Raw genomic sequence first — 26,508 nt, 5'->3', positions numbered from 1 at the left:
TAGGGTTTTACTCTCCTGCACCAGACCATTGGCCTGACCTGATCTTGGCATAGGTTCTCTTCCTTCAAATTAATCTTGTTTTGAAGAAGGTGCTTGGAACATCACTAAAGGGACTGTATTATCAACAGATCCCAGATGGCTTTTCTCAAGTTTATTCAAGAGACGTTTCATTTTCTCCCTCTGGGACACATACTCATGTGGATTTATGGAAAACAGATAATGGAAACCCAGACAAGAAGAAATGAGGCCATCTCATCTATGCAGCTAAACCATATCTTCTCACAACTAAGTCTAGTCATTCTAAATGCAGCAAGTGAACAGGTCAGTAATCTTATTAGGTTTTTCTGTGAAAAGTATCTGGTCAGATAAGGTGTTTTATTTCTGGCTAGCACATAAGAATCTTAGGCCCCTTCCGCACATGCAGAATAATGCACTTTCAATTCACTTTCATAATTGTTTGCAAGTGGATTTGGCTATTCCACACAGCTGCAAATTGCACTGAAAGTGGATTGAAATTATTCTGCATGTGCGGAAGGGGCCTCAGTTCTGCATAGAAAGATGGATCCAGAAAGGAATAGTATCAGGCGGCCCACAAAATCTAGAGGTTATGAAATGTGGTGTGGTGCAAGTTAAAAATCATGAGAACTTTTAAAGGCATGTTCTGTGTCTTGGGAGGCTGACTTCGGCTCATTTCGCACATGCAGAATAATGCACTTTCAAACTGCTTTCAGTGCTCTTTGAAGCTGTGCGGAATAGCAAAATCCACTTGCAAACAGTTGTGAAAGTGGTTTGAAAATGCATTATTTTGCGTGTGTGGAAGGGGCCTTCGTTTTTTGTGTTCACAAAGCACTTTTCTGCCTTGGAGCTTGGGTAAGGTATAAAATGGGGGACAGTGTCTGGGGAAAGTTGTGGAGGGAAAGCTGTGGATGTCAAAGTATTAGGTATCCATTCTGCCTTCTCTCCCCTAATAACCCTTCCTACAATCCTCTTAAGCATCAAATACTGAGTCAGAGATATTTTGTCTGCTGCTCAAGTTTTTGGGATACCTTGAAAAAGATAGGTATTGCATTCATAATTGAATTTAGGGGCGGGGGGGATATTCATGATGACTTTTTACTAGTTTCAATCTGCTGCCTGATCTTGTGCTTTTCAAATTGTAGGGGAGAACTTCACATTTTTACACATTGCAAATATATACTGAGGATACTGGGACAAGCAACAAACCACACATTTGCAACTGGACATCTCAATTTCTCACTTTGTGTCTACTTCTGACAACACATAGCTTTTTAGTTGCCTTCTTAAATAGACTTCTGAAGGTTGCACCCAGTAGTTGCATCATGGAAACAAAAAAGTACAAACCATAGTAAACCCCCTTTTATACCTTTTTGTCCACAGAATTTTGCACAGAGGAACACATGGTAAACCAAACAGCTGTGACTGAATTCATCCTCCAAGGATTCTCTGATATGCGAGAGCTACAGGTTTTACATTTTATGGCATTTCTCGTTCTCTACTTAACAACCCTGATGGGAAATTTTCTCATCATCGTAACTGTGGTCCTGGTTCATCACCTTCATACCCCCATGTATTTTTTCCTGGCTGTCTTGTCATTAGTAGATGCCTGCTTCATCTCTTCCACGGTTCCCAAATCCATGGCTAATTCCTTTATGAATGACAACCGGATTTCTTTCTGGGGATGCGTCGGCCAACTTTTCGTTGTTGTTGCATGCACTACCGCAGAAGTTGCCCTGCTCACTGTCATGGCTTATGACCGCTATGTGGCAATCTGCCATCCCCTACAGTACATGCTGATCATGAACTGGGATTCCTGCTTCCAAATGGCATCTGCTGCGCTGGTCTTGAGTGTAATCAATGGAATAATACAAACAGCAAACACATTCCGGCTACAGTTCTGCTGGTCCAGCGTAGTTGAACAATATTTCTGTGATATCCCACAGTTGTTGAAGATATCTTGCACTGATACCAAGTTCAATGAGATCTTCACTTCTGTCTGTGTTCTTACTGTGGGTTTTTTCTGCTCTGTGTTCATATTGGTTTCCTACAGTTACATCTTCTCTGCTGTGTTCAAGATCCAGTCAGGCCAGGGGAAGTATAAAGCTTTCTCTACCTGCATCCCACACTTGACCATGTTTTCTCTTTTTGTTTTTACTGTCATGTTTACTTACATGAGACCTCAGGAGATGCTGTCACCATCTGTGGACATGTTAGCTGCTGTTTTGTATGCAGTTTTACCCCCACTTATGAATCCTATCATTTATACTCTAAGAAACAAAGACATCCAAGAAGCTCTGAGGAAGAGGAAATTTTTGAATTCAATATGATAGCCTCAAAGAGTTTTTTCAAAATGGTTTGCAGTATTGGAGAAATATGACCTTCTGTCATCTAACAATGGAACTTGGCTTTCCACTCAGCAGTGCTAACCTGTTTGGCATCTATGCAATGTTTATGTAGTATATCATGGACGTTTCATCTGTATTTTTAAAATTTCAACTTAAATTCTTTTGGACTTTTATAAGGCCCCTTCTGCACATGCAAAATAATGTGTTTTCAAACCACTTTCACAACTGTTTGCAAGTGGATTTTGCCATTCCGCACAGCTTCAAAGAGCACTAAAAGCAGTTTGAAAGTGCATTATTCTGCATGTGCAGAATGAGCCTAAGTCTCAGGATTTTTGGAGTGTTCAAACCATTACCATGTACATAAGGGGCAATATGAATTCTAGCATAAAAGTCAAGCAGGACTCTGAAGATGTGGCACAAATTTTCCTAAATTAATACTAAGTTCGTCTCTGGGAAAGTCTAGTGAACTTCACCAATGGACAGCTGATTTCTGCCAAAATATTTTTAAAAGTCTTGAGTGAACTGCAGTTTGTGGGATCAGTACTACAAGTTGTTCTATGGTCTGAAACATGTTGCAGGGGACTCCAGAACATTATGCAGTTAGCATAATTTATCTGTGTATCGCTTGAAATATTTTGGAATTTCCATTTTGGGCTAGATGGATCAATACGACCAATATTCATACATTCAGACGCATTCATTGTTTCCGTATTCTTCTTCGGTCAGATAAAGTATTTCATTTCTGGCTATCACATCAGAATTTTCATTCTACGTTAAAAGATCACACCAGAAACAAATAGTATCAAAGAGTTCCCAAAAGCAACAGAGTTCTATCATTCATTTCATTTCATGCCTTTATTGGCAGGATCTAATACAGACAGACAAAGTACAATAACCTGAAAAACCCAGGGAGGGGGGTGGGGTGGAAATTCTGGGTTAATCAATCAATCAATCAATCAATCAATCAATCAATCAATGTAATCATTGTCTCTTGAGAATAAATGCCAGAAAATGGTGACTGCAATTGTAATTTCAGGGTTACGATTGTTCAGGACTGTGTGTGTAGGATGATGAATATTTCTTGATGATAACAGAGGTTTAATCAATAGATAACACAGATCTTTGTTGATTTCACAGCCCAAAAGAATATGAGACAAAGGCCCTTTCCACACGGGGCCAAAAACAGCGGCCCAGGGACAGAAAACACCGGTTCCTGGAGAGCTGTTCACACAGGCAGTCCTGTGCAGCCCTGAGCAGCGTGAAGGCTCCGCTTTCCACCTCCCACGCTGAAGACGCCGCTTTCCCGTCCCCCCCCCCATGTTTTCTTGTGAATTCCATATTTTATTTATTTTGTAATTCTTTGTAGAAGAAGAATTAGACAATGGCACCAGAGAACAAAGTTACAGACATCCACACACAGAGACAAGATAATTTCCTATCAGTGCACTTTGTTGCCTGGGTTCAGATGGACTATTGGCAGGGTCACCCCCCTCTTGGCTGAAGAGTCCACCTCTTGTCAATGCGGGGGGGGGGGTCTTTACTTATACTGTGTTCAAATAAACTGCCTATAATATTATAATGTGTCACCATGAGTATACCTAATTGTATGTTCTGTGATAAGACAGTGTGGACCCTCATTCAGACCTTAACTAAACACAAGCTATATTGATCTGCTTGAAGAAAGAATAGAACAAACATGGTTGCTGATTGATTTATTGCAATTGAAGGCTAGCATACCAAAGCAACTATGAGATTCTTGGTGAATGGAATTGGATCCACGCATGAAGCTCAGTTCCGACATTGATATCAGAGACCTTGATTTAATATAGGCATCCCTCTCACCGCCCAGAGCCCTTCGGGGATCTTCGGGGATGGGGCGGTATAAAAATCTAAGAAAATAAATAAATAAATAAATACCCTTGCACTAATTCATGACTCTAGGATGTCTATCATACCAAGAAATTAATGGTAGAGTTTTGGATATTTCTTTACCCCCAGTGTGGCAATAGGCTTCCATGTCAACAGACTTGACCACTGTAGTTTGGGGGTCAGTTTTAATGTCCGGAAATCTCCAGACACTAACTGGAGGCTGGCAGCCCTAGATTCACTATTTCATTTTTATCCAGATCATGGACGCTAACAACAGTTCACAAAAAACAATAAATGTAGTTCCAAAGCCAATTAAAAAAATCCAGGAAACGATGCAGTCCCTGAGCTAGTGCACATGACGTGGTTCTTCAGGGAATTTCTGGAGGATGGAGCCCCACAGTCTAATCAATACCATAAAGAGGAAATCCCAAGGGTTCATCAAGTTTGGCTTACATAAATATTCTTCATCCAACAGTTTACATCTCACATATAAAATATGCAAGAGACTTTCCTCCCTGAGATTTATTCTGAAAAGCAGTGAAACATCCAGTCAATACACAATACTTGAAAATATGGAGAAATATCGAGTACACATTTAAAATTCTGTCTGGGCTTGTGGAAGTTGCAACAAATCCATAGTAGTTTTGTCTGACCAGTCTTCCAGTGGAAGAGGAAAGCAAATAATTGGTAAGTGGGTTCCTTGCTTTCTTTCTGAGTACAAGCTGTAAAATGCTTCAAATGTGCATTTAAAAAAATCAGCGGTAATTCATCCTGTATGAGACAGTCTCCTATGTAGCGTCATATGAGCTTTATCTTTAAAACAGAACAAATTAGGGAACGTGATTACATTTTGATTTAAGAAGCACCTGTTTTATCTGTCCTCTTCCCCTATTAAATTAGAATTGCTCAGGGGCGTAACGAGGCAAACTGTAGCCCTGGGCAAAGCCTGAGTTGGATGCCCATCCCCCCATGGGCAGCCACTCCAGCACAACCAATTTTTTTTTGCACCAAGATATTGGTGCCTGCAGGGGGTGCAATTTTAGACATATCAGCACCACAATTTCAGCGTATCATCAGGAGACTGTCCTTATGCTACCCCCCAGGTTTCGTGAGGTTTGGTTCAAGGAGTCCAAAGTTATGGACTCCCAAAAGGGGTGCCCCATCCCCCATTGTTTCCAATGGGAGCTAATAGGAGATGGGGGCTACAGATTTGAGGGTCCATAACTTTGCCCCCCCAAACCAAACTTCACCAAACCTGGGGGGGGTAGCATAAGGACAGTCTCCTGATGATACGCTGAAATGCTGGTGCCACTAGCTTAAAAACTGCACCCCCTGCAGGCCAAAAATGGAAAACCACTAAAAATACCCAAAAACGAACCCTGCATTTTGATGCCCCCCACAAGGTGGTGCCCTGGGCAGCTGCCCACCTTGCCCAATGGGCATTATGCCCCTGGGATTGCTGGATGAATCCGCAGTGATAATAAGACACTCAATGGAAATGATTCCATTGCATGCAACCAAAAATGACACACACTGTCCTTCAGTGGATTGCCTCGTTTCTCCGGGACCGGACCCAGCAAGTGTGGTGCGGGGACTCAGCCTCCCGAAAGTGCCCACTTCAGTGTGGTGTACCTCAGGGAGCGCTGTTGTCCCCGCTGTTATTTAACATCTATATGCGACCCCTTGCTCAGTTAGTATGGAGCTTTGGGCTGACCTGTCATCAATATGCTGATGACACTCAGCTCATTCTGTTGATGGAGGGGGGAACGGTCATTGCCCCTGTAGCTCTCCAGCATTGCTTGGAGGCGGTCGCTGGTTGGTTGAAGCAGAGCAGGTTAAAACTGAATCCATCGAAGACGGAGATCCTCTGGCTGGGCCGGGGGGGAGGGGTTGGGGATTTCCAGCCGCCGGTGTGGGAGGGGGTTACATTGGCACCGGCCTCCTCCATCCGCAGCCTGGGGGTCCACCTGGATTCATCTCTTTCAATGGAGACCCAGGTGGCCCATGTAACCCTGGTTGCGTTTTTTCATCTCCGGCAAGCCCGACTGCTGGCCCCCTTCCTCTCCCAAACGGATCTGGCTACTGTGATCCATACAACGGTCACCTCCAGGCTAGACTATTGCAACTCGCTCTACACAGGCCTTCCCTTGAGATTGATTCAGAAATTAAAACTGGTCCAGAATGCGGCGGCCCGCCTGCTCACAGGAGGTGCCGCCAGAGATCATATTTCACCTGTGTTGCGCCGCCTGCACTGGTTACCGGTTGAATTCCGAATCATCTTCAAGGTGTTGGTATTGACCTTTAAGGCCTTGCTGACCTGGGACCTCCTCATTACTTCAGGGACCGTCTTGCCCCATATGTCCCAAATCGACCTCTGCGTTCAGCAGAGGCCAACCTACTGGTGATCCCTGGCCCCTCAATGATGCGGCTAGCCTCCACCCGGGCCAGAGCCTTTACAGCTCTGGCCCCTGCCTGGTGGAACACTCTACCTCCAGCTATGCGGGCCCTGCGGGATCTTAATGATTTCCGCAGGGCCTGCAAGACAGAGTTGTTCCACCAGGCCTTTGGAGAGGCTGGCCGTTGATGCCCCCCCCTTTTAACATCTGTGGACCCTGCTGTCCCTCTTCTCTTCTTCCCCTCCCCCCTTTTTAGGGGATCTATTAGTAGGATGCCATTACTTTACCTGATGTTAGAACGCTGCATTTTAATGGGGTTGATTTTAAATATGTATAGAGCCGTTATTTAATGATTACTGATTTTATTGTGCTCTATCTATTTGTTTGTTCACCGCCCTGAGCCCTTCGGGGGAGGGCGGTTTATAAATAATAATAATAATAATAATAATAATAATAATAATAATAATAATAATAATAATAATAATAATAATAATAATAATAATAATTGTCTTGCCATCCATGTGTAGAGGTCACAAGAATCTGCCTCATGTTTTGCCCATCACTGCAGCAATCTCCACCTCCACAAGTTGGCCACTCCTATACTGCAGGATCTGAAAATTGTTGCCTTCCTGATGCTGATCAAAATCCCAGTAACGTACCTTTTTCCCCTGCCTCTATCATATTATATACATTCAATAAAAATAAGGCTCCCAACAGATAGAGCTCAAATCTTTTTCATGAAGCTGAGAACACAACATAGGCAGATGCTGCACAGCATAAACATAACATCTTCAGGACATTATGTTTTGGAATTTTGTGTTCCCACAGAGCAGGAGAACATAACCGTTGCCAGCCAAAATTGATCTTTTTTCTCACTCGCTGAACTGAGTTCTTGTCCATTTCACAGTAGCACCCACCATTTTGTGTACTGCAGCAGATTCTCTGTGAAGATTCCCCACGGAGGTTTCCTCTGCTTGCAGCTCATCCATTGGCTATTTCATTGTAAAAGGTAGATGGATAAAATTTGTTTTGCCCTGCAATTCCATGCACATGCTGTTTTTTCCTCCTTTTTTTGTTTTGAGGGGGATGTCTCTGAAGCTACAGCAACATGAATATTTGTATATTGCAGCTTCTCAAATCATGTTTCCATAGGTTCCCAGATATCCCCCTCAAAACAAAAAAGGGGAAAATGACACCTGCACTGCATTGCTAGGCAAAACAAACTTTATTCATCTAGGAGCAGCAGTGGCGTAGGAGGGTAAGAGCTCGTGTATCTAATCTGGAGGAACCGGGTTTGATTCCCAGCTCTGCCGCCTGAGCTGTGGAGGCTTATCTGGGGAATTCAGATTAGCCTGTACACTCCCACACATGCCAGCTGGGTGACCTTGGGCTAGTCACAGCTTTTCGGAGCTCTCTCAGCCCCACCTACCTCACAGGGTGTTTGTTGTGAGGGGGGAAGGGCAAGGAGATTGTAAGCCCCTTTGAGTCTCCTGCAGGAGAGAAAGGAAGGATATAAATCCAAACTCTTCTTCTTCTTCTTCTTTTACAGTGAAATAGCAAATGGATGAACTGCAAGCAGAGAAAACCTATGTAGGAACTCTTCACGCAACATAACAAAGCAATAACAGGGGGGGGATGTGTATTTATTCCACTCTGAGGCACTTAATGTTCTTTCCATAGGGAAAGGACTTTGTGCCAAAGATTAATTGGCAAGAACAGGGAATTTCCTTATGTGGTAGCCATAGATACTGGCCCTTTCCCCACTCACCTTTGCCCGAGGGTTGCTGCGGGCAATTCCCGGCGCGCACCATTCCTGGCACGCGCCCCAGCTTCCCCACGACCCCGCGCTCTGCACGGGGTCATCGAAAGGCGCCATTTGAAAAGGCGCCAGAAATTCCGCACGTCGAGGGGGCGCGAGAGAAGCAGCGTTGGGGCGGCTGCTTTCTCGCCGCCCCTGAAGTGGGGAGGGCAGCTGAACCCCGCGCTACTTTAGGAGAGTAGCGCGGGGCTTAAGGAAAGTGGGGAAAGGGCCACTGCTTCATCTGTAAAAAATGAGTCTCAGTGCACAATCTGGATTTCACAGTTGGGAAAAAAGGATGATTTCTGGCTTGAAAAGTTGGTAATAAACTTTGAATTCTTGGTGGGAAAAATTGTCCATGTGTTAAAGTAGCATGTTATTTCAGCAGACAGAACTGGACAAATGGAAGAACTGAATGAAAGGGCACAAAACAAAACAACAGCGATGGAATTCACTTTTCTTGGCTTCCCTGAGTCTCACTATGTACAGACGGGGATCTTCTTGAGCTTTCTTTTCATGTACATCTTGACAGTTTTGGGGAACGTCACCATTGTCATTCTAGTGATAACTAACTCTCAGCTCCACACTCCCATGTACTTCTTGCTTTGGAACCTCTCTTTCCTGGAAATATGGTACACAACAGCCATCATGCCTAAAACCCTTTCCGTGTTTCTTGGAGACAGCACAAGCATCTCCTTCAATGGTTGCATCGTGCAGATGTATTTCAATTATTCCTTTGGATGCACAGAATTCTTCCTACTATCTGCTATGGCTTATGATCGATATTTGGCCATTTGTTATCCACTGCAATACAGCACCCTGATGAACCTCAAACTCTGCTGCACGTTGGCTGCTGTTTCCTGGTTATTAGGATTCCTCGCTATGTCTACACCAACAGTTCTGATCTCAAAGTTATCCTTCTGTGGACCCAATGTGATTAATCATTTCTATTGCCACATTGATTCCTGGATATCTCTTTCTTGTTCTGACACCCATGCTGTTGAAACAGCAATGTTTATTGTAGCCAGCACAGTCATTCTGAGTTCCTGTTTGATAACCTTTCTTTCCTATGCTTACATCATTTATACAATACTGCATATTGCCTCTGCCAAAGGTCGTCGAAAGGCCTTTTCGACATGCTCCTCCCATTTTGCTGTTGTGGTTATTTGGTTTGGCTCCACCATGTTTCTTTATATCAAACCCTCTAAACGAGCATCTGTAGAAATGACCAAATTTGTGAACGTGCTGAACACAATTGTGACTCCTTTGTTGAATCCTTTTATCTACACACTCAGGAACAAAGATGTGAAAGCGGCCTTGAAACATTCATTACACTGGGGACAAAGAAAAGTTTTGTGTGACTAAAAGGAACATTTACAAACGGCATGAAAATCTGGATAGGCTATAAGTTTTTGAAACATTTTGAAACATTCTTTCTTCCTTTTTTATTTGTTGACTTGCTTATTACCATTTAGGGTTTGTAAAACGTGGAGACAGGCATAGAAGGGCATCTATGAGATGCTTGGGGAGTGTAATTGGACCCAGGCATCAGAGAGGGGTGCCAGCCAGATGTCTTCCCGAGCATCTGATGAATTCAGCAATGAGAAAGGGGAAATAGAAGGAAGGGCTTTTCCTGGAATTTGTTGCAGAATAGCGGTTGGTTGCCTGGCATTTCCTGCTCTCCTCTTGCAGCTGGGAACCTGAGATGTTTCCTGCTTTTCCTCTGATGTCTTTATCAGTGGCAATTGGATGGTGCATTCCTGTGAATGGTTCCACCTGATTTCTTGTTGAAAATTTTTGATGATACCAACATAAAAAATGAAAGCTACAAAAAGCTGCCCATGAATGATTTTCCAGAATAATATTGATAAAATCTTCAAAAGAAATAAGAATTCAGGAAAAAATAAATGGACCAGGAGAAATCTACTTATCAGCGTGTGTAAATACGTTCCTTCATTTTCTTTGTGTATATGTAGATAAAAACACAGTTTACATTGCACTGATGCTCTTACTTCTTTATTAGCTGGTGTCTAGAATTCAGCTCAGGCCTCACAATGATTATGTAGCATTTAGGGAAGAAGATACAAGCCAGCAGCCCAGCACTAGAGGCCAAGATAGAGAAGATCTCCACCGCTACCATATATTTGCCTTTGGTGCTGAGATAAGATGGAACAAAGGACAGCCAGACGCCGCAAAACACCAACATACTGAAAGTGATAAATTTGGCTTCATTGAAACTGTCAGGCAACTTCCTGGCGAGGAAAGCCACAGTAAAGCTCACAATGGCCAGAAATCCCAGATACCCCAGTACCAAATAAAACATTGTGACTGACCCTTCATTGCATTCCACTATGACTTCTTCAGCCAGAGTGTCCGGGTCAAAATGGGGGAATGGAGGAGCAGTGCAGAGCCACACGGCACAAACACTGGCTTGAATGAGGGAGCAACAGATAAGAATGGTGTTTGCCACTCTTTTTCCTACCCATTTCCTCATCTTGCTGCCTGGCTTAGTAGCTGCAAAAGCCACAACCACAGTGATGGTCTTGGCCAGCATGCATGAAACAGCCACTGTGAAGATGATGCCAAAAGTAGTTTGCCGTAAGTAGCAGGTCACAGTCTGAGGCCGGCCAATGAAGAGCAAGGAGCAAAGGAAACAGAGCAACAGGGAGACAAGGAGAGAATAGGTGAGGTCCCGATTGTTGGCTTTGACTATTGGAGTGTTTTGGTTCTTGATGAAAATTCCTAGCACCAAAGCTGTGATCAAAGAAAGGAAGAGAGCCAAGGAAGCTAAAGTGATGCCCAAAGATTCTGTGAAGGAGAGGAAGTTTAGAAGCTTGGGAATGCATCTATCTTGGTTCAGGTTTGGATACTGCTCTTGTGGACATTTAAAACAGTCATCCATGTCTGAAAAACCGAAAAGAAATCTAGGTTCAAGTTCTTAATCATACCATGATCTCATGTTTATATTTCCATACATAATGCCATTCCACGAACAGGGGAGTGAACAGATCCCTGAGCCCTCCGGGGGAGGGCGGTATAAAGCTAAATGAATGAATGAATGAATGAATGAATGAATGAATGAATGAATGAATGAATGAATGAATGAATGAGTAAATAAATAATGTGTGATGTTCCATCCATAAAGTATCTTTCTGAGAAAACTTGTCATAATCCATAATTATGACACTTATCTATTAGTGATGTTCAATAAGAAACTTTCCTGCTTTCAAAAGACACTGAAATGCTCCTTTATGCTGCCAAATTGTCAGCATGGGCTTCCCTTCTGAATTGTTTGTTTGTTTATTTATTATTTAGATTTACTAAACCACCCACCCCCGAAAGGCTCTGGGCAGTGTACAATAAAATACTTCAGCTAAAACACATCATAAAATGTTAAAAACCACAGCAATCACAAACTTAAAACACAAACATCAGATGGCGAACACTCTATATCCCGGAACGACATTGAGATGCCCTTCGTTTCATATCACCAGTCAGGGGCAATGTGCTTCTAACTGCAAACATGAGTTTATCTTGGGCTGATTCTGCATGGGCCAAAAACAGCGGTGTGAAAACAGTGTGAAAACAGTATAAACCCTTTTACACCGTTTAAAACCCTTTTGCAGCATTTTCGCACCGTTTTCACACGGCTGTTTTTGGCCCATGAGGAATTAGCCCTGGTTTGCTGAGGGAGAACATGGTCGTAGCAATTAGTCTGAGGAAAGGAAGAAGACTTGGGAGTTTTGCATAAGCCAATGGGTATTTGGTCATTGACAGTAAATAAAGACTTCACTTCATAAGCCAATGGCACTAGACAAATCCTCTGTTGCTACCTGACTTCCCAGGTCAAATAGGGCATGAATTTTTCCAAAATTTCTCAGCTGCCTATCAATCTCAATGATCTCAATGGCCCATGAAACAAGAGAACTGTGTCTGGATAGCAAGATTCAAAATTTGAATTCTGTGAAGCTAAGCAGCTGTGTAGAATTTCCAGTCATTCTTTATTGCTTGAACTTCTGGCATGACAACTGGGGGCTGGGCCTACAACAAGGATGGAATGATGAACAAAGAAGGCAAGTTTCAAGGGCTCTGGATTATTTTTTTTACATGGATGGAGTGGGATGGATTTAGCCACTTTTCTGACTCATTCATTCATTCATTCATTCATTCATTCATTCATTCATTCATTCATTCATTCATTCATTCATTCATTCATTCATTTGCAGTGAATGACCAATAATAACAACTAATGAATTTGCCTAAAAAAATACAAATAATCATACATGACATTATAAAATTTTTAAAAAATGATTAAAATCTTGGTATCATAACATTTACAAAGAAAATTCCCCACCAATCATAAAGAGTGGCCCTGAATCAGTGGGGCCCGCCATTGCTGCTCGGGATGGGCACTGCAAAGAGGCCCTGCCATGCCTCCCCTTAGAAGGGCAGAAGGCAGGCCCACTATGGGCATCAGCGTCATCAGGAGGGGTGGCCGGGAGCCTACATGAGGCTTCGACCTGGCCCTTGGCCCCTCCTTGGAGCAGAGTGGCGCCGAGTTTCCCACCCAAGTCTCCCCTTTGGACAATGTTAATGCAAGTGTATGATGTCATAGCCAAGCCGGCAGTTGTTCATGGGAACTGATCTGATATTGAGGGGAGCTGTGAAGCTGACACTCTTTGGCGGAACCTCCTTAAGAGGTTTGGGGTGGAGCAAGCTGTGGGTCAGGACGCCCAGCCGGGGGCTACTGAAGCTTGCTCCCCTTAGCAGTAAACTGGATCTTCAGACAGGGGCATGTCGCCCACCTGAGTTCCACCTGTTCAGATCAGATTCTATGCTGCGCCTCACGCTTCTTTTCATCCTTTGTCAATAACACGGTTTGGCTATGGCCAAAATTTTAACCCACAGAAAAGAGTATTGTGTTGTTATTTTGGTTGGGAACTCTGAGCAGTGCCAGTCCCACCCTCGGGTGGCAAATACTTTGTATCAGTTGTGCTCTCATCTGAGGACTATGTATACTATCACCCAGAACTTGGCCACCAGCTTCATGATATGTGGAAATCCACCAGTAAGGAGAATATTAGTTCTAGTTGACAAGACAGCCTGGACTCCAGTTCAATAAGGGTCCACTTAGCATCACTATAAAAACTACATTTTAAAGGGACATGCTCTAAAGCAGTGGTTCCCAAACTTTTTTGGCCTACCGCCCCCTTTCCAGAAAAAATATTACTTAGCGCCCCCTGGAAATTATTTTTTTTAAATTTTAATAGCAATTAAACAGAAAGATATATGTATTAATGTTTCTACCTGTGGCCATCACTGCCCCCCTGGATCGCTGCAGCACCCACCAGGGGGTGGCTCCCACTTTGGGAATCACTGCTCTAAAGTTTCCATTTCTCCAACCACACATGGACAAAGTCTTTAGGGAGGAGGACATTTTTCTGGCTGAGCCCCTTAATAAATATTCTCTTTACTGTAGCCCCTGCCTCACCTGACAGTTTTAAGATTCCCAGCATAGGGTTTTTGTATGGGAAAGAGGACTCCATGTTCTCTTTTTAACAGCAGAACAGATTGTTGGATCTAACTAGACTTGGGTATGTCTTTCTTTATGAATCATAATTCATGTATGACTCATAATAATGACACAAAATTGTGTGTTTCATAATTATCATAATGAACGTGAAAATGAAACAAATTCCCCTTTTAAACAACCCATGACTGAAAACACCGTCTTTTCTTTTGCTTTCTTTCATTATTACATTCTTGCCTTTTGCTGGCTCAACCATGGCATAAGCTGTATTTATTAATGGAAGGGAGAAGTGAGAGGGCCTGGGCCTTCTTGACTGACTGCAGATTGTAGCCACTAGTAGGATTACATACATGTGTGAGGTATACTGATCATGAAGGATGTACGATAAAACTTTGTCTTCCTCTCTTCTCCAGCACTTGCCCTGTTGTCATAATTTAACATTGCACTTCATGTCTCATACCCTTCTGATTTGAAATCTTCTTATCTGGACATGAAGCACAACTGTAACAACAAAATGGTGCTCCCTCAATCTTCTCTCTGCTATACCCAGGCCAACAGTTGTCATTGCACACAGCAATGGGAGGCACCTACTCCGAAAAAGATAAGAAACGAGAAATCTTTTTTTAAAAGTTTACCAACATTGTTCTATAAACAGCTAAATAGTTAATTTTAATGGAAATGAACCTTGAAATATGATTTTATAATAATATGTTCTAAGATAGGAAAAAAATTGCACTAGTTTGCAAATTGATGACCATTATTTTCACAGACTTTCCCATGTGAGTAAAATGTCTGAGAAGCTTTTATATGGAAAGGAAGAATGAGGCCAAGACTAAACAAGAAACAAGGAACAAGGTTGGCCAAACCCCAAAAAACTTGCCGCACAACAGGAATTGCACAAGGAAGTTTCTTGAACCGGTGCTTTTTCCATGTTTTCCATTGGACTGTGAATGAAATATTTATAGAATTATGGTCGGGAGAACCTTATGGACTCATGGGATCATTCCTGATTATGTTATTTTGTGAATATTGCATATATGCACTTAATCATTGTTGGTATTAACACTTCCTTGTGCAATTCCTGTTGCGTGGCAAGTTTTTTGGGGTTTGGCCAACCTTGTTCCTTGTTTCTTGAGAAGCTTTTATATACATCTTACTTTCATTCCTTATGTGCATATACTATCAGCTTTTCCATTTTCCATATGTGTTCTGCTCCCTCTAGTGGTCTCTTGGACGTTTAATTGCTATAACTCACTTATAAGCACTCTATTTAATTGCTATAACTCACTTATAAGCACAATTCAAGTTTGAAATTCGATGCATGATTTGGATCCCACCTGATTAACCATACTATGCCATGTGATGGCCTCTTCATTAATGGTGAACTCTCTGCCTGGGGAAACTTGTGGATCCATTCTTCCAACTTTTACTCTTATGAAGGATTTGTTTGGCAAAAGGACCCAGTTTATAATATCAAATCCGGCTACTATTTCACCATTCTCATTAAAAAATACCAGATCTCCGGCACTGTTGTTGAATGAGATGGTTTTCAGGAAACGGTGAATCTTGGAAGAAAATGCATATGTTGACAAAAAGACACACACACACACACACACACACATGATTATTTTAATATTTACAAGCAAAAGGCTTTGAGTTATTTATATTTGTCTAAACAGTGGAAGCCATAGAATAAATGTGACTAATCAAGAGACCACATTGTCAGAAGCAGTGTTTAGATCAAAAACCGTGACAATGGAGCCAAGAGATCAAAAGGAAATCATGACTTGGAAGGGCAGCCATGAAGAAATTAGAAAACATCCAGTTCAGGAGGCCCCATGCTGAACTGCCACAGGGACTCAGCTGGGCAGCCGGCTCCATGCTGAGTGCCCATTCACGCTCCAGGGTGCAAGCCTCGGTAGCCCCCGCTGGGTGTCCCAACCCCTGGCATGCTCCACCCCATAACCTCCCTTGGAAGTTCCCCAAAAAGGGGGGTAGCTCCTCGGCTCCCCCTCTCATGCGCACCCACCCATCTGGCTATGATAAAAGTATGGATGTTTCCAAAATAGAGGGGAGAGGTGGATGGGGAGACCCTGAGGGAAGGTGGGTGGGAAAACCCTGAGGGAAGGAGGAAGTGGTGAGCCAAGCCTGCTTATTTAAGCCTTGGCCTGCTCTGCCCCTCCTGGACATCATGGGGCTTCTTTTTGGTGCATTGTTTTGGTGCTTTTTTCCTCCCCTTCTAATTAATTTTCCAAACACCCTGCCTCCCCCTTCAGTTTTCCCCTCCTGTGTGGCAATGGCAGCCACGCTTAGTCATGGCTGCTTTTTATAGAACATTTTGTAAGTTTAATTCATAGGGTCATCGTAAGTCAAAAATGACTTGATGGCTTGTAAGACATATTTTGATGTTTCCTGCTTTTATTTCAGAAAGTGGGGGAAACAAGAAAATAGGGCAAATGGAGAATCATGGGTGTGATTTGCACAAAAAAGAAATTAAATGAAATGGAGGTGGTTGTTTCTTAATTGAACCACAAGCAACTAGCAATTGGACACCATCCCTAATTTACTAGGTTCTCCAATAAGTACACAAGTATCATCAGAGAAGCATAGAAAAGAGACAGACTACATTGACATTCAGGCAAATTTCCCCAAGTCTCACACAGCAAAGGGAAGTAAAAGGAACATCATGATTTGGAGTTTCGGTGATACTTACAGCTTCTGTGGTAATGGAAAATGTTAAGAAATTACAGGGATAAAAGGGGTTAAATACAAGGAAAATGTATGTGGAAATTTGGCTGCAAGGCTGCATTCACCACATCAGATGCCACCATACATTAGACAACAACTCAGGACAAAAGTCTTCTCTAAATGTCATGAAACATTACCTTCCATGGTTGTAGATTTGAAGGATCCCATTTATATCTGTCCCCCAGTGCTCTGAGTTTCAAACTTGATGTGGTTATCTTATGCAAAGCATGTGCTATGGCATAGACTGCATTGTAGATGCTATAGCTTTGGCCAGTCATGGACATTTCAAAAATAACTCCAGGTAGGCTATCCAGCCTCTCTTCTCCTGTGCAAACATTGTTCATTTCCTTCTTTTCACCAGAATCAGACAACATACAGTCAAAAGCCTTTTCCCAGAAGACCCTGAGAAAACCATCTTCCTGTTGTAAGTCAGGACGTACCCCCTGAAGGAATTTTGTGAAATCCAGTACCTCATTGGAGTGAATGGTAAAGGACAAAGCACCATGGAAGATGTCCATATCAAATTCCCTGAGCTCTGTCTGTGATGAGAGATCCCAGTGGGCTGTCATAATCCATACAATCCCCATGAAAGCACTGGTCATACCTCCTGATAATTCATTCACATATATCAACCATTTCAAAGTATTTATGATCTGAAGGTCTGCATATACAACAAATAGCTTTACACCAGAATTGGCCAGGGAAACAGCCATAAGAGCAACAGAGTCTAGAGATATGAATGAGCGTGTTGCGTGATGCAAAGCTGGTATCTTTTCAACATGTGCTGTACAGATTCCATGCTTGAAAAGCATAGAGGTCAGAGTTTGGGCAAATCTGTCTCCTTGGTCATCAGCCGTTGTCATGATCCCAACCCATGTCCATTGGAAATGCAAAAGGAGCAAGACAAGGCCTATGTACTGAAATTCTTCATTGGAGACCATGCGATAGAAGGAAGGGAACTGACTTTGAACTTCCTGAACTGGAGCAAAGACACAATAGGCAATCTGAAAGAAATGAAAACAAATGAGTGTTCATAATGATAGATAGCAATTGTATTGAATTATAATGAGTCCTACTTAGCAGTTGAGATAAAATCTAGGGGTTTCATTAGAAGCCAAGCAAAACATCTTCAAAATGTATTTAAATATTTGGAATGGAGAAGGAATGTCAGAGATATTTATTAGTTATAGTGCTTCTTGTATGAAGCTTCTTTAATGCTAGGGATGTTATTAAATTTCAATAAGCTTCCATGTTTGAATATTTCCATTCAAGTTTGTTTTAACAATAGAAATTGAATGCATGAGCCTTTAGTTAGATTTTTCTGAAGTTAGCCTTTTTTTCTTTTTCATTTCCCTTTTCTATTTGTATACGTTGAATTTTGCCATAAAATTTATACATTTTTCAAAATCATGTTTGTGTTGAAAAGTCAGTATTGTACGTTGTCTATTATTATCAGCATGGCACAATGTACACAATTACAGAAAATGGCATGCATTTTATGTATAAATACCATATAAATTGGTTTAAATGCATAATCGAAAGAAATTAGTAATAAATACCAGATATAAAAATTTCTGGACAAAAACATTCAGATCATAATTCATTTATAAGCTGTTTGAGGTGAACTCAAATTTTCTTGCTAATATTCTTGCATCCTTCTTTCCTCACATTTCACCAGACTACTTCTGTTTACTGCATACAGAATGTTAGAAGTTTATGAATTATTATTTTGACTTTTATTCTTGTCTCAGGACACAACAGATTAGGTTACCAGCTAAGCACTAAAAACCAGTAAAGGCCATAATAAACACAGTCGGCTTTTCTGCACAAAACTTTGCCACAATTGGCTTTTCTGCACAAAACTTTTAAAACATTTTGAGATAGGAAATAAAATGTTCCCTCCATGATGCCTTGTTTTTAACCCCTTTGGTTCCCAAAAAAATTTATTTGCAGATGCAAAACATATTAAATGAATGCCCTGTTACAGCTATTCTTTAGCTGAACTGTTCACAAAATGGCATCATGGGCCTGTGACATCTCTTTAGGATGTATTGTCAAAGGCTTCACAACCAATCTCTTTAGGATGTTTCCCATGCCCGGTTCCAATCCATTATTTTGCTTTTTTTCATGCTGAATTGCTACTTCAATCATATCAGACTTCTTAGGATTCTGGTTATGAAAGTTACTGTTCCATATGCTCAATGCTTTAATTTCTAACAAAAACAAACAAAAAAGTGCCAGTCAATACCCTAGAAATTTGGTAAAATTCAGATTTATTCGGGCATAAAATTATCTGTATGCCCTAATAAGACAAATAACACATTCGGATATACCCGAATATTCAGATATACCTGAAAAATTCAGGTCCATCTGATTTTTTTGTATTTTTGCCTTTCAGCCTGCAGGGGACGGATAGTTAAAGCTAGTGGCACTAAACTTTCAGGGTATCATCCGGAGACAGTTCTGATGATGCCATCTGAATTTGGTGAAGTTTGGTTTGGGGGGGCAAAGTTATAGACCTCAAAAGGGATGCCTGTTTCCAATGGGAGCTAACAGGAAATGGGGGCTACCCCTTTGGGGGTCCATAACCTTGCCCCCTGAACCTAACTTCACTAACCTTGGGTGGTGTCATCAGAACAGTCTCTGGATGATTCCCTGAAATTTTGGTGTCACCAGGTTTAAAAATGCACCCCTGACAGGCACCCCAGGAAATTGCCCAAGATTAACACTCTCCTGTAAGTGGAAAACCAGCACAGCAGGCAAAAGGCTAAGATTAGCCCTTTCTTCCTGATGCCCTACTTTAAATTTGCAAGAATTTTTCACTTGGAGGAACATTAAATATGTGATGTCCTCCTCTCTCACAGTATGAAGAGGTGCTGCTAAGAATTCCACCTGAAGATTCTAGCACCGCACTTTCCTGCATATGTGCTTTGCTTCTCTCTCTCTCTCTCTCTCTCTCTCTCTCTCTCTCTCTCTCTCACACACACACACACACACACACACACACACACACACACACACACAGAGAGAGAGAGAGAGAGAGAGAGAAAATAATAGTCCTGAAGATATAGTACAGGGGTAGGGAACCTGCGGCTCTCCAGATGTTCAGGAACTACAATTCCCATCAGCCCCTACCAGCATGGCCAATTGGCCATGCTGACAGAGGCTGATGGGAATTGTAGTTCCTGAACATCTGGGGAGCCGCAGGTTCCCTATCCCTGATATAGTAGACAATACAGCTGTAAAACACTTTGTTTTACCTGTGGGACCTTGTAGATGTTTAAAATAGAAATTATGTGAAAGGCCATTTCAGAGCTACGTCCCGCAACCACCGCAATCAGATGTTTTTTCTTGTTGCAGTTATAGTTGGGGACAATCCTTTCCCAGGAAGACAGTAGTTTCAGGGTGTTTTGCTGAGTCATCCTTGCACTGAAGTAGCCATCAAAGATCTGGAATCCCAGGCTGATATTGGGTAAGACCTTGGAGTGTGCATTAATCTCCTTCACAGCAAATAAAAATGATAGGACATGCTGGTACCTCTTTGGTGCAACACTAAAGGTTACATTATGAAAAAAATCAGCATTTCAAGAATTATCTATTACAGTTTAAGATATTATTACTCATATCACTTTTGTATTGGAATGTTTACTTATTTTGGATGATATTTATATTCTTTTTGAGCTATTTGCCCTTCCCTTGGAAGTTAACCAGTGGTCATTGAAAATTGACTTCTTCCTTCACACTTCCTACAGCTGAAAGTCTTAGATTACAACCTTGGAAGGATAAATGGCCACCTTTGATAAATCAATGGACAGAGGACTTAAAACTGTAACAATAATTAATGTGTGATACATTGAGAATCATGTGGTACATTGAGAATCGTGTATGGACATATATTCAGATGGTGGGAAATGTTTCAGAGAAACTTGTGTGTAAATCTGCTACCACTGTTGTTACATTTTTGTCTCTACTTTATGTATTAATTTTCCCCATTTTTTATTTTATCTAGTTGCCAGATGTTGAGTTTTTTCCTCCTTGTTGTTCTTTCTTCTTCTTTTTAAGAGAAAATTTTCAAAACCCCAGATATTCAACATTTTCAAAAAGTTGTACATACATTTTGGTTATACATATCTATATAAAAATATGAAAATTAGAAATTTATAAATTGTTTGCAAGTGGATTTCACAATTGTTTGCAAGTGGATTTTGCTATTCCGCACAGTTAAATCCAGCGGTAAAGTGCATTGAAAGTGGATTCAAAGTACATTATTCTGCATGTGTGGAAGGAGTCTTCCTGAATGTCCCTCACTTTTGTTCCCTGAGTCCATAATCCCTGCTCCCTCTTGCCTGACCTGAAATTGCAGCAGGAAAAGGTAATATTGAGGCAGCACACTGCTAAGGTGCAAGAATGGACTATGGCACTTTAGACTATAGTAGAAGAGGTGACATTTTTCAAATTTCCATCAGATTAATACTGCCCTGCAAGCGAAGAACCAGCACAGCAAAAAGCTTCCAGACAACCTACTTTGAATTGGTAAGAATTTATTTACAATGGGAAGAGCATTAAATATGTGATTCCCTCCTCTCCCACAGTGTGAAGTGCAGCTAAGAATTCCACCTAAGGATTAATCTGAAACTCATACGTATGGTACAGCCAAAGATCAGCATATATACAAATCCCATTGATTTCCACCGAAGTTCCCAGCTATTTTGACCTATTTCACTGGATGACTGAGCATGCTGTGCTTAACTACACTTGGATTGTGATCAGTCTTATTTCAGGGGGCAGGGGAAAAGAACATCAAACCCAGTTCCCAGTCATTCCTGACAATGAGTACTTTGCCTTCGGTTGCTGAGGAGCAGCAAGCTGCTTTCTTCGGCTACAACATCAGCTTCTGTGACTGTTTCTTATGTTCTAAGGCAGTGATGGCGAACCTTTTCGAGACCGAGTGCCCAAATTGCAACACAAAACCCACTTATTTATTGCAAAGTGCCAATGCGGCAATTTAACCTGAATAACCTTTGTAGCCTCCAGCAAGTCCCACATGCACCGCTCTGTGCCTCTCTAGCATTTCTGCCGCCTCTGCACCACCACCACCCCGGGCAGCAGCCACCTGGAGCACAGGCACCGGGGCTGCCAGCCAAGTCCTCCCTGCTCGCTGAGGTGCACGCACATCAAGTCCAGCAGCCCAGGCCAGCCTAGATAGCACTCCCCACATGATGAACTCTGTGTGCACGTGCCATAGGTTCACCACCACTGTTCTAAGGTCTTGTCTGTAATAGGTAAGAAGATTATGTTTCCAAGTAAAGTACAACCTGGCCATTCTCACTTAAACACTTGAAGGAAGACATACTAAAAACAAAGTGATTTCCTTACATAAGTCCATCTTCCCTCACAGTTCTAGGGTTTCTTGTATAAGTGGTTTCATCAAAAACACAGCCATAGTGAGCCACAACTTTTCCAATGATTACATCACCTTTCTGAGAATATTTATGTGGAAGTTGGAAAGGATCAGTCAAGGTGCACATACTGAGCACTTTGCCATCTACTGTTAGTAGCTGTAACCACAGAAAGAACAATAGGAACCCATATATGTCTGGCATCTGGGAGCAAATCATTGCAGAAGGAGTTCCTTTGTTTTGTCTTCTGCCGGATTGTGCTGCCTTTTCATAATTCTGACTTTGAAGGGCAGAACTCATATAAGACCCAGCGCACAGATTTATTGTGGAAATTCACTGGGCCTCAAAGCACGCATATGACAGCTGGCAACATGGAGAGTAAATCCTAATAATTAGAGATAATTACACCATCAGAATCATCTCTCCACAGGAGTATGCTTTTTGGGATATCATTTGCACCAGAAAAGAGAAGAAAACAAGTTTCTTTGTAATCAGCATAACTTAACATTAAAGACTTTTTAATTTAATTTGACCCAGAAGGGGAAAAGCAGCTGTCTAATAGAAAGTCATCAGGGTAGAAACCAAGTAAATTGACAAATTGTCATATTTGAGATACAAGATGCTAATGCTATTCCCAGAGATGAACAACTTCCATGTCGTTTATCAAAAATCTCAGCTTAAAAAAAATTAGGCTTAATTCTGACATAGTGTAAACAACTAAAGTTCATTATGCAAACCATTTCATTGTCACTGTTTAGTTATAGTCCATCAAACCATCAGACCCTGAATTTAGTTTTGTTAACCACAGTTAGTCTTTTAATATGTATATTTTTGTTATTATTGAGGAAATCCATGCACGTGAAACAAACTTGTTACCATTAATAGTGATTTGGTGTGATGCACAGATGGAAACACCCTGGATTAATCCTGGCTAGTTTCTCAGTGAAATCCTACTAGGCTACTACACAAAGTAGATGAGAAAACCAGCATTTCTTGAGGAGAAACAAGGATGTGAGTGCTTGTCCTTGAGTAAATCAAGATCTCACAAGTTAGCCATCATTAATATTTACCATGGCTTTGCATAATGTCTGAACTGACCTTGAGGTGATTGCTATTGTTGCTTTGTTTTTTAAAGAAACAAATAATTTTAATAGACTCATTTTATTACACCTAAATTTAGAGATATTGGATTACTTTGAATCAATAGTCCCTCTAACCATTCCCTACCTCTGTGTGGAAGTTCCTTTTATATAAAAATAGGGTTGGAGATCTCGACAGTCCCTAAACTCTGAATTTTACTGACCTTCGTGACTGATCCTGGACGGATTCAGGACGAGGAGGGGCTGAATCTGAGCTGTCCTGGAATTCTAACACAGATCCGGAATCCCATGGGATTCGATCACCTGTACCTAATTGGCGCTTATTTTTTTGGGGTTTTCGTCATGAAATTTCGGCCTGCAGGGGCGACATTATTTAAACGATATCAGCACCTCAGGCTCTCAGGGTAGTCATCAGGGAGACTGTCCTGAGTGATACTCCTCATAGCTCTGGTGCAATGAAGTTTGTTTAGAGGGTCCAAAGGCGGGATCCCCAAAAGGTGTGTCCATATCTCCCATTCTTTCCAATGGGAACTAAGGAGATGAGGGCTACCCCTTTGAGGGTCCATAACTTTGGCCCCCCCTGAACCAAACTGCACCAAATCTTGAGGGTATCATCAGGACAGTCTCCTCTCGGATGACACACTGAAATATTGGTACCGATACACCTTCTATTAATGCACTTCTGCAGGCTTCTTAGGGTTTTATCAAGATTCTTTGTTCTGGTAGTGATCTTAGTTGCATTAAAGCTGTCAATAGTAGAATTTTCGATAGAGGGGATTGTGGAGTGCACATTTTCTTTGTGAAACCCACAAATTAAACATTCCAGAAGGGTATTTTCTTGAGAAATTTTCTGGATGACACTTCATCCAGGTTTGGGGAACTTTACTCAGGGGGCAGTGGAGATGGACCCTCACCCTTTTTTGGGTCCCATAGAATTGCAAAACTCCTGAAGCAAAATTCCCCAAACCTGATGGTGTCATCTAGAGACTCTCCTGAAGATACCCTGAAAGTTTTGTGACCATACCTCCAGAAATTTGCACCTTCAATAAGCCTTCTCTACTACAGAAATTCCCCATTGACAAGCAATACAGCCAAGCCACTGGCAGAACAGTTAAGAATCTTGGGCACAAATTTCTGGGTGCCTGCAGGGATGCATTTTGAGATGTATCGGCACCAAATTATCAGGGTATCATCAGGTGACTGTCCTGATGTTACCCATCATGCTTGGGTTTGCAGTTTGGCCCAGGTATGGACCCTCAAAAGGGGTGCAACTATCCCCCCATTGTTTCCTGTGGTAGCCGATAGGGCTACACCTTTGAGAGTCCATAATCTGGCTTCCCTAGAATCCCAAACTGCAATCAGTCTTTGGGGGGTATCATCAGGACAGTCCCCCCGATGAAATACCCCGCTGAAGTTTAGTGTCACTAGCTTTACAAAATGCTGGTTTGCGAGTTTCACCACTCACTCACTACTCCAGCAGGCTTCATGTGTGCAGGAGCGGTGGTGAAACATGAAAACCGGAATTTTTTTTAAAGCTAGTGGCACTACAATTTCAGGGTATCACTCAGGAGACTGTCCTGATGACAATCCCCTGCCTGGTGAGGTTTGGTTCAGGGAGGCAAAGTTATGGACCCCTCACAGGGGGTCTTCTCTATCCCCCCATTGTTTCCAATGAGAGCTAAGGAGATGGTGGCTACCATTTTGAGGGGTCCATAACTTTGGCCCCCCCTTAAAACCAAACTGCACTACCAAGCTTAAAGGCCATCTGTGGGACAGTCTCCTGGATGATACCCTGATATTTTGGTGCTGATATGTCTAAAAAAAATGCGCTCTCTGTAGATGTCACCCCCCCCCAAAATTTGCCCAAGATTCTTCTTTTCACAGGTGACTTCTGCATTGCTGTCAATGGGGAATTTCTGTGGAGGCTGTGGGGTGCACATTTTTATCGGAAGGTACAGTCACAAATGTTCAGGGTATTCCTTTGTGAGAGTCTTTGGATGACACCATCCAGGTTTGAGGGAACTCCTTGCTTATGGGGCAGTGGGAGATGGACCCTACCCATAACATTGGAACCCTTGAAGCAACGGGTCAAACCTGGGTGGTGGCCAGTGAAGAGACTCTCCTGAAGACACCCTGAAGAGTTTAATGTGGCTTCTTACCATGAGAAATGTGCACTCATTACAGCCCTCCCACAGAAATTTCCTAAACATTGGCTGCAATGGAGCCAGCCAGCCACTACAGAGCACACAGAATCTGGGGAAATTTTTTTGTGACTATGAGGTGGTGCAGTTTTAGAGCCACTGTCACCAGAATTTCAGGGCATCATACAAGTACTGTCCCTATGATACCCCCCCAAGCTTCTGGTGAACGTTTGGTTCAGGGTCCAAATTGTGATATGGACCTTCAAAGGTGTAGCCCCATTTCCCTGTTAGCTTCCCATTGAAACAATGGGGATGGGGCACTCCCTTTGAGGGGTCAATAACTTTGCCCCCACTGAACTAAACTGCACATAAACTTGGGAGAATCATCAGGACAGTCTCCAGATGATATCCCAAAGTTTAAGATGCTTGCTAGCTTTAAAATTGCACTCCCCTGCAGGCCAAACATTAACGTAAAACACCAAAAAAATTCAAAAAATAATAATAAACGGACTCCGAATTTTTCTGGATTTACCCGAATTTTCGGGCATATCCGAATCGGCTATGATTCGGATTCGGGCATACAAATCATTTTATGCCCCAAAATACCCAAATCCGAATTTTACCGAATTTTTTTAGTATTGACCAACCCTAATATATAATTTTTATTGAATATTCTGGATCTTTTTACATTTCAAATTTCAACATTATAATACATCCATAATATCATTTTACCCCTTTTTCCCCACCCTTCCCCTCCAAATTTCTTCTTCTTTTCTTTAAATGTGCAGCAGCAGGTTCATTCGTTCTGCTCTCCTTTTCCAATTTCCTTCTTTGATTCCAACTTCACTTAGCCAATCTGCAAATTCAGTCCTGTGTGGAAGTTCCTTACCTCTGCGTGGAATAGAATAGAGCCTCAATCTCCAGGGATAACTCTTCTCTGAGGGGCAACACTAAATGAAGTGGGCAGAGGTGTAGCTAGGTGCAAAATCTGAGTTTTGCACACACCCTCCCCCTGGGCAGCCACTGTGATGCTGGAATCCACCCCCAAACAACATCACTTTTAATAGCGTTTAAACTAGAGAGCCCAGACTCTCCTTTTAAATCCACCTTAAAGAGACAATCTGGGGTCCCAGTTGAAACAACATTGAGAGTGATACTGTATGG

The 26,508-nt window shown here is 42.1% G+C and overlaps 4 protein-coding genes across 4 annotated transcripts in view; 2 read left to right on the top strand and 2 right to left on the bottom strand.

Annotated features, from left to right (window-relative positions):
* The window catches only part of LOC125444579 (olfactory receptor 1019-like), a 118,379-nt gene that overhangs the window by 50,171 nt on the left and 41,700 nt on the right, over positions 1-26,508 (bottom strand). The window lies entirely within an intron of this gene.
* LOC125444066 (olfactory receptor 14A16-like) lies at positions 1,419-2,345 on the top strand. Its single transcript, XM_048516503.1, has one exon. The coding sequence runs from the start codon at positions 1,419-1,421 to the stop codon at positions 2,343-2,345; it is 927 nt and encodes a 308-aa protein (XP_048372460.1).
* Positions 8,829-9,791, top strand: LOC125444065 (olfactory receptor 6F1-like). Its single transcript, XM_048516502.1, has one exon. It carries the CDS (start codon positions 8,829-8,831, stop codon positions 9,789-9,791), a length of 963 nt encoding a protein of 320 aa, XP_048372459.1.
* On the bottom strand, positions 10,435-22,232 carry LOC125444064 (vomeronasal type-2 receptor 26-like). Its single transcript, XM_048516501.1, has 5 exons — positions 22,081-22,232; positions 19,965-20,256; positions 15,294-15,521; positions 14,417-14,543; positions 10,435-11,330 (listed from the first exon to the last, which is right to left on the bottom strand). The coding sequence occupies exons 1-5, from the start codon at positions 22,230-22,232 to the stop codon at positions 10,435-10,437; spliced, it is 1,695 nt and encodes a 564-aa protein (XP_048372458.1).

Source organism: Sphaerodactylus townsendi, linkage group LG15 (assembly GCF_021028975.2).
Source record: "Sphaerodactylus townsendi isolate TG3544 linkage group LG15, MPM_Stown_v2.3, whole genome shotgun sequence".
NCBI classification, from domain to species: Eukaryota; Metazoa; Chordata; class Lepidosauria; order Squamata; family Sphaerodactylidae; genus Sphaerodactylus; species Sphaerodactylus townsendi.
Note: the sequence above shows the minus strand (reverse complement) of the source record. Positions and strands in the feature narration are given on the sequence as shown.

Coding starts and splice junctions, on each gene's coding strand:
- LOC125444066 (XM_048516503.1), top strand. CDS start 1,419: ATGGTAAACCAAACAGCTGTGACTGAATTCATCCTCCAAGGATTCTCT.
- LOC125444064 (XM_048516501.1), bottom strand. CDS start 22,232: ATGTGCACCTTGACTGATCCTTTCCAACTTCCACATAAATATTCTCAG. Junction 15,522..19,964: donor ACATCTACAAGGTCCCACAG/GTAAAACAAAGT, acceptor TTTTCTTCCAAG/ATTCACCGTTTCCTGAAAAC. Junction 14,544..15,293: donor GGCATAGTATGGTTAATCAG/GTGGGATCCAAA, acceptor TTTTCGGAGTAG/GTGCCTCCCATTGCTGTGTG.
- LOC125444065 (XM_048516502.1), top strand. CDS start 8,829: ATGGAAGAACTGAATGAAAGGGCACAAAACAAAACAACAGCGATGGAA.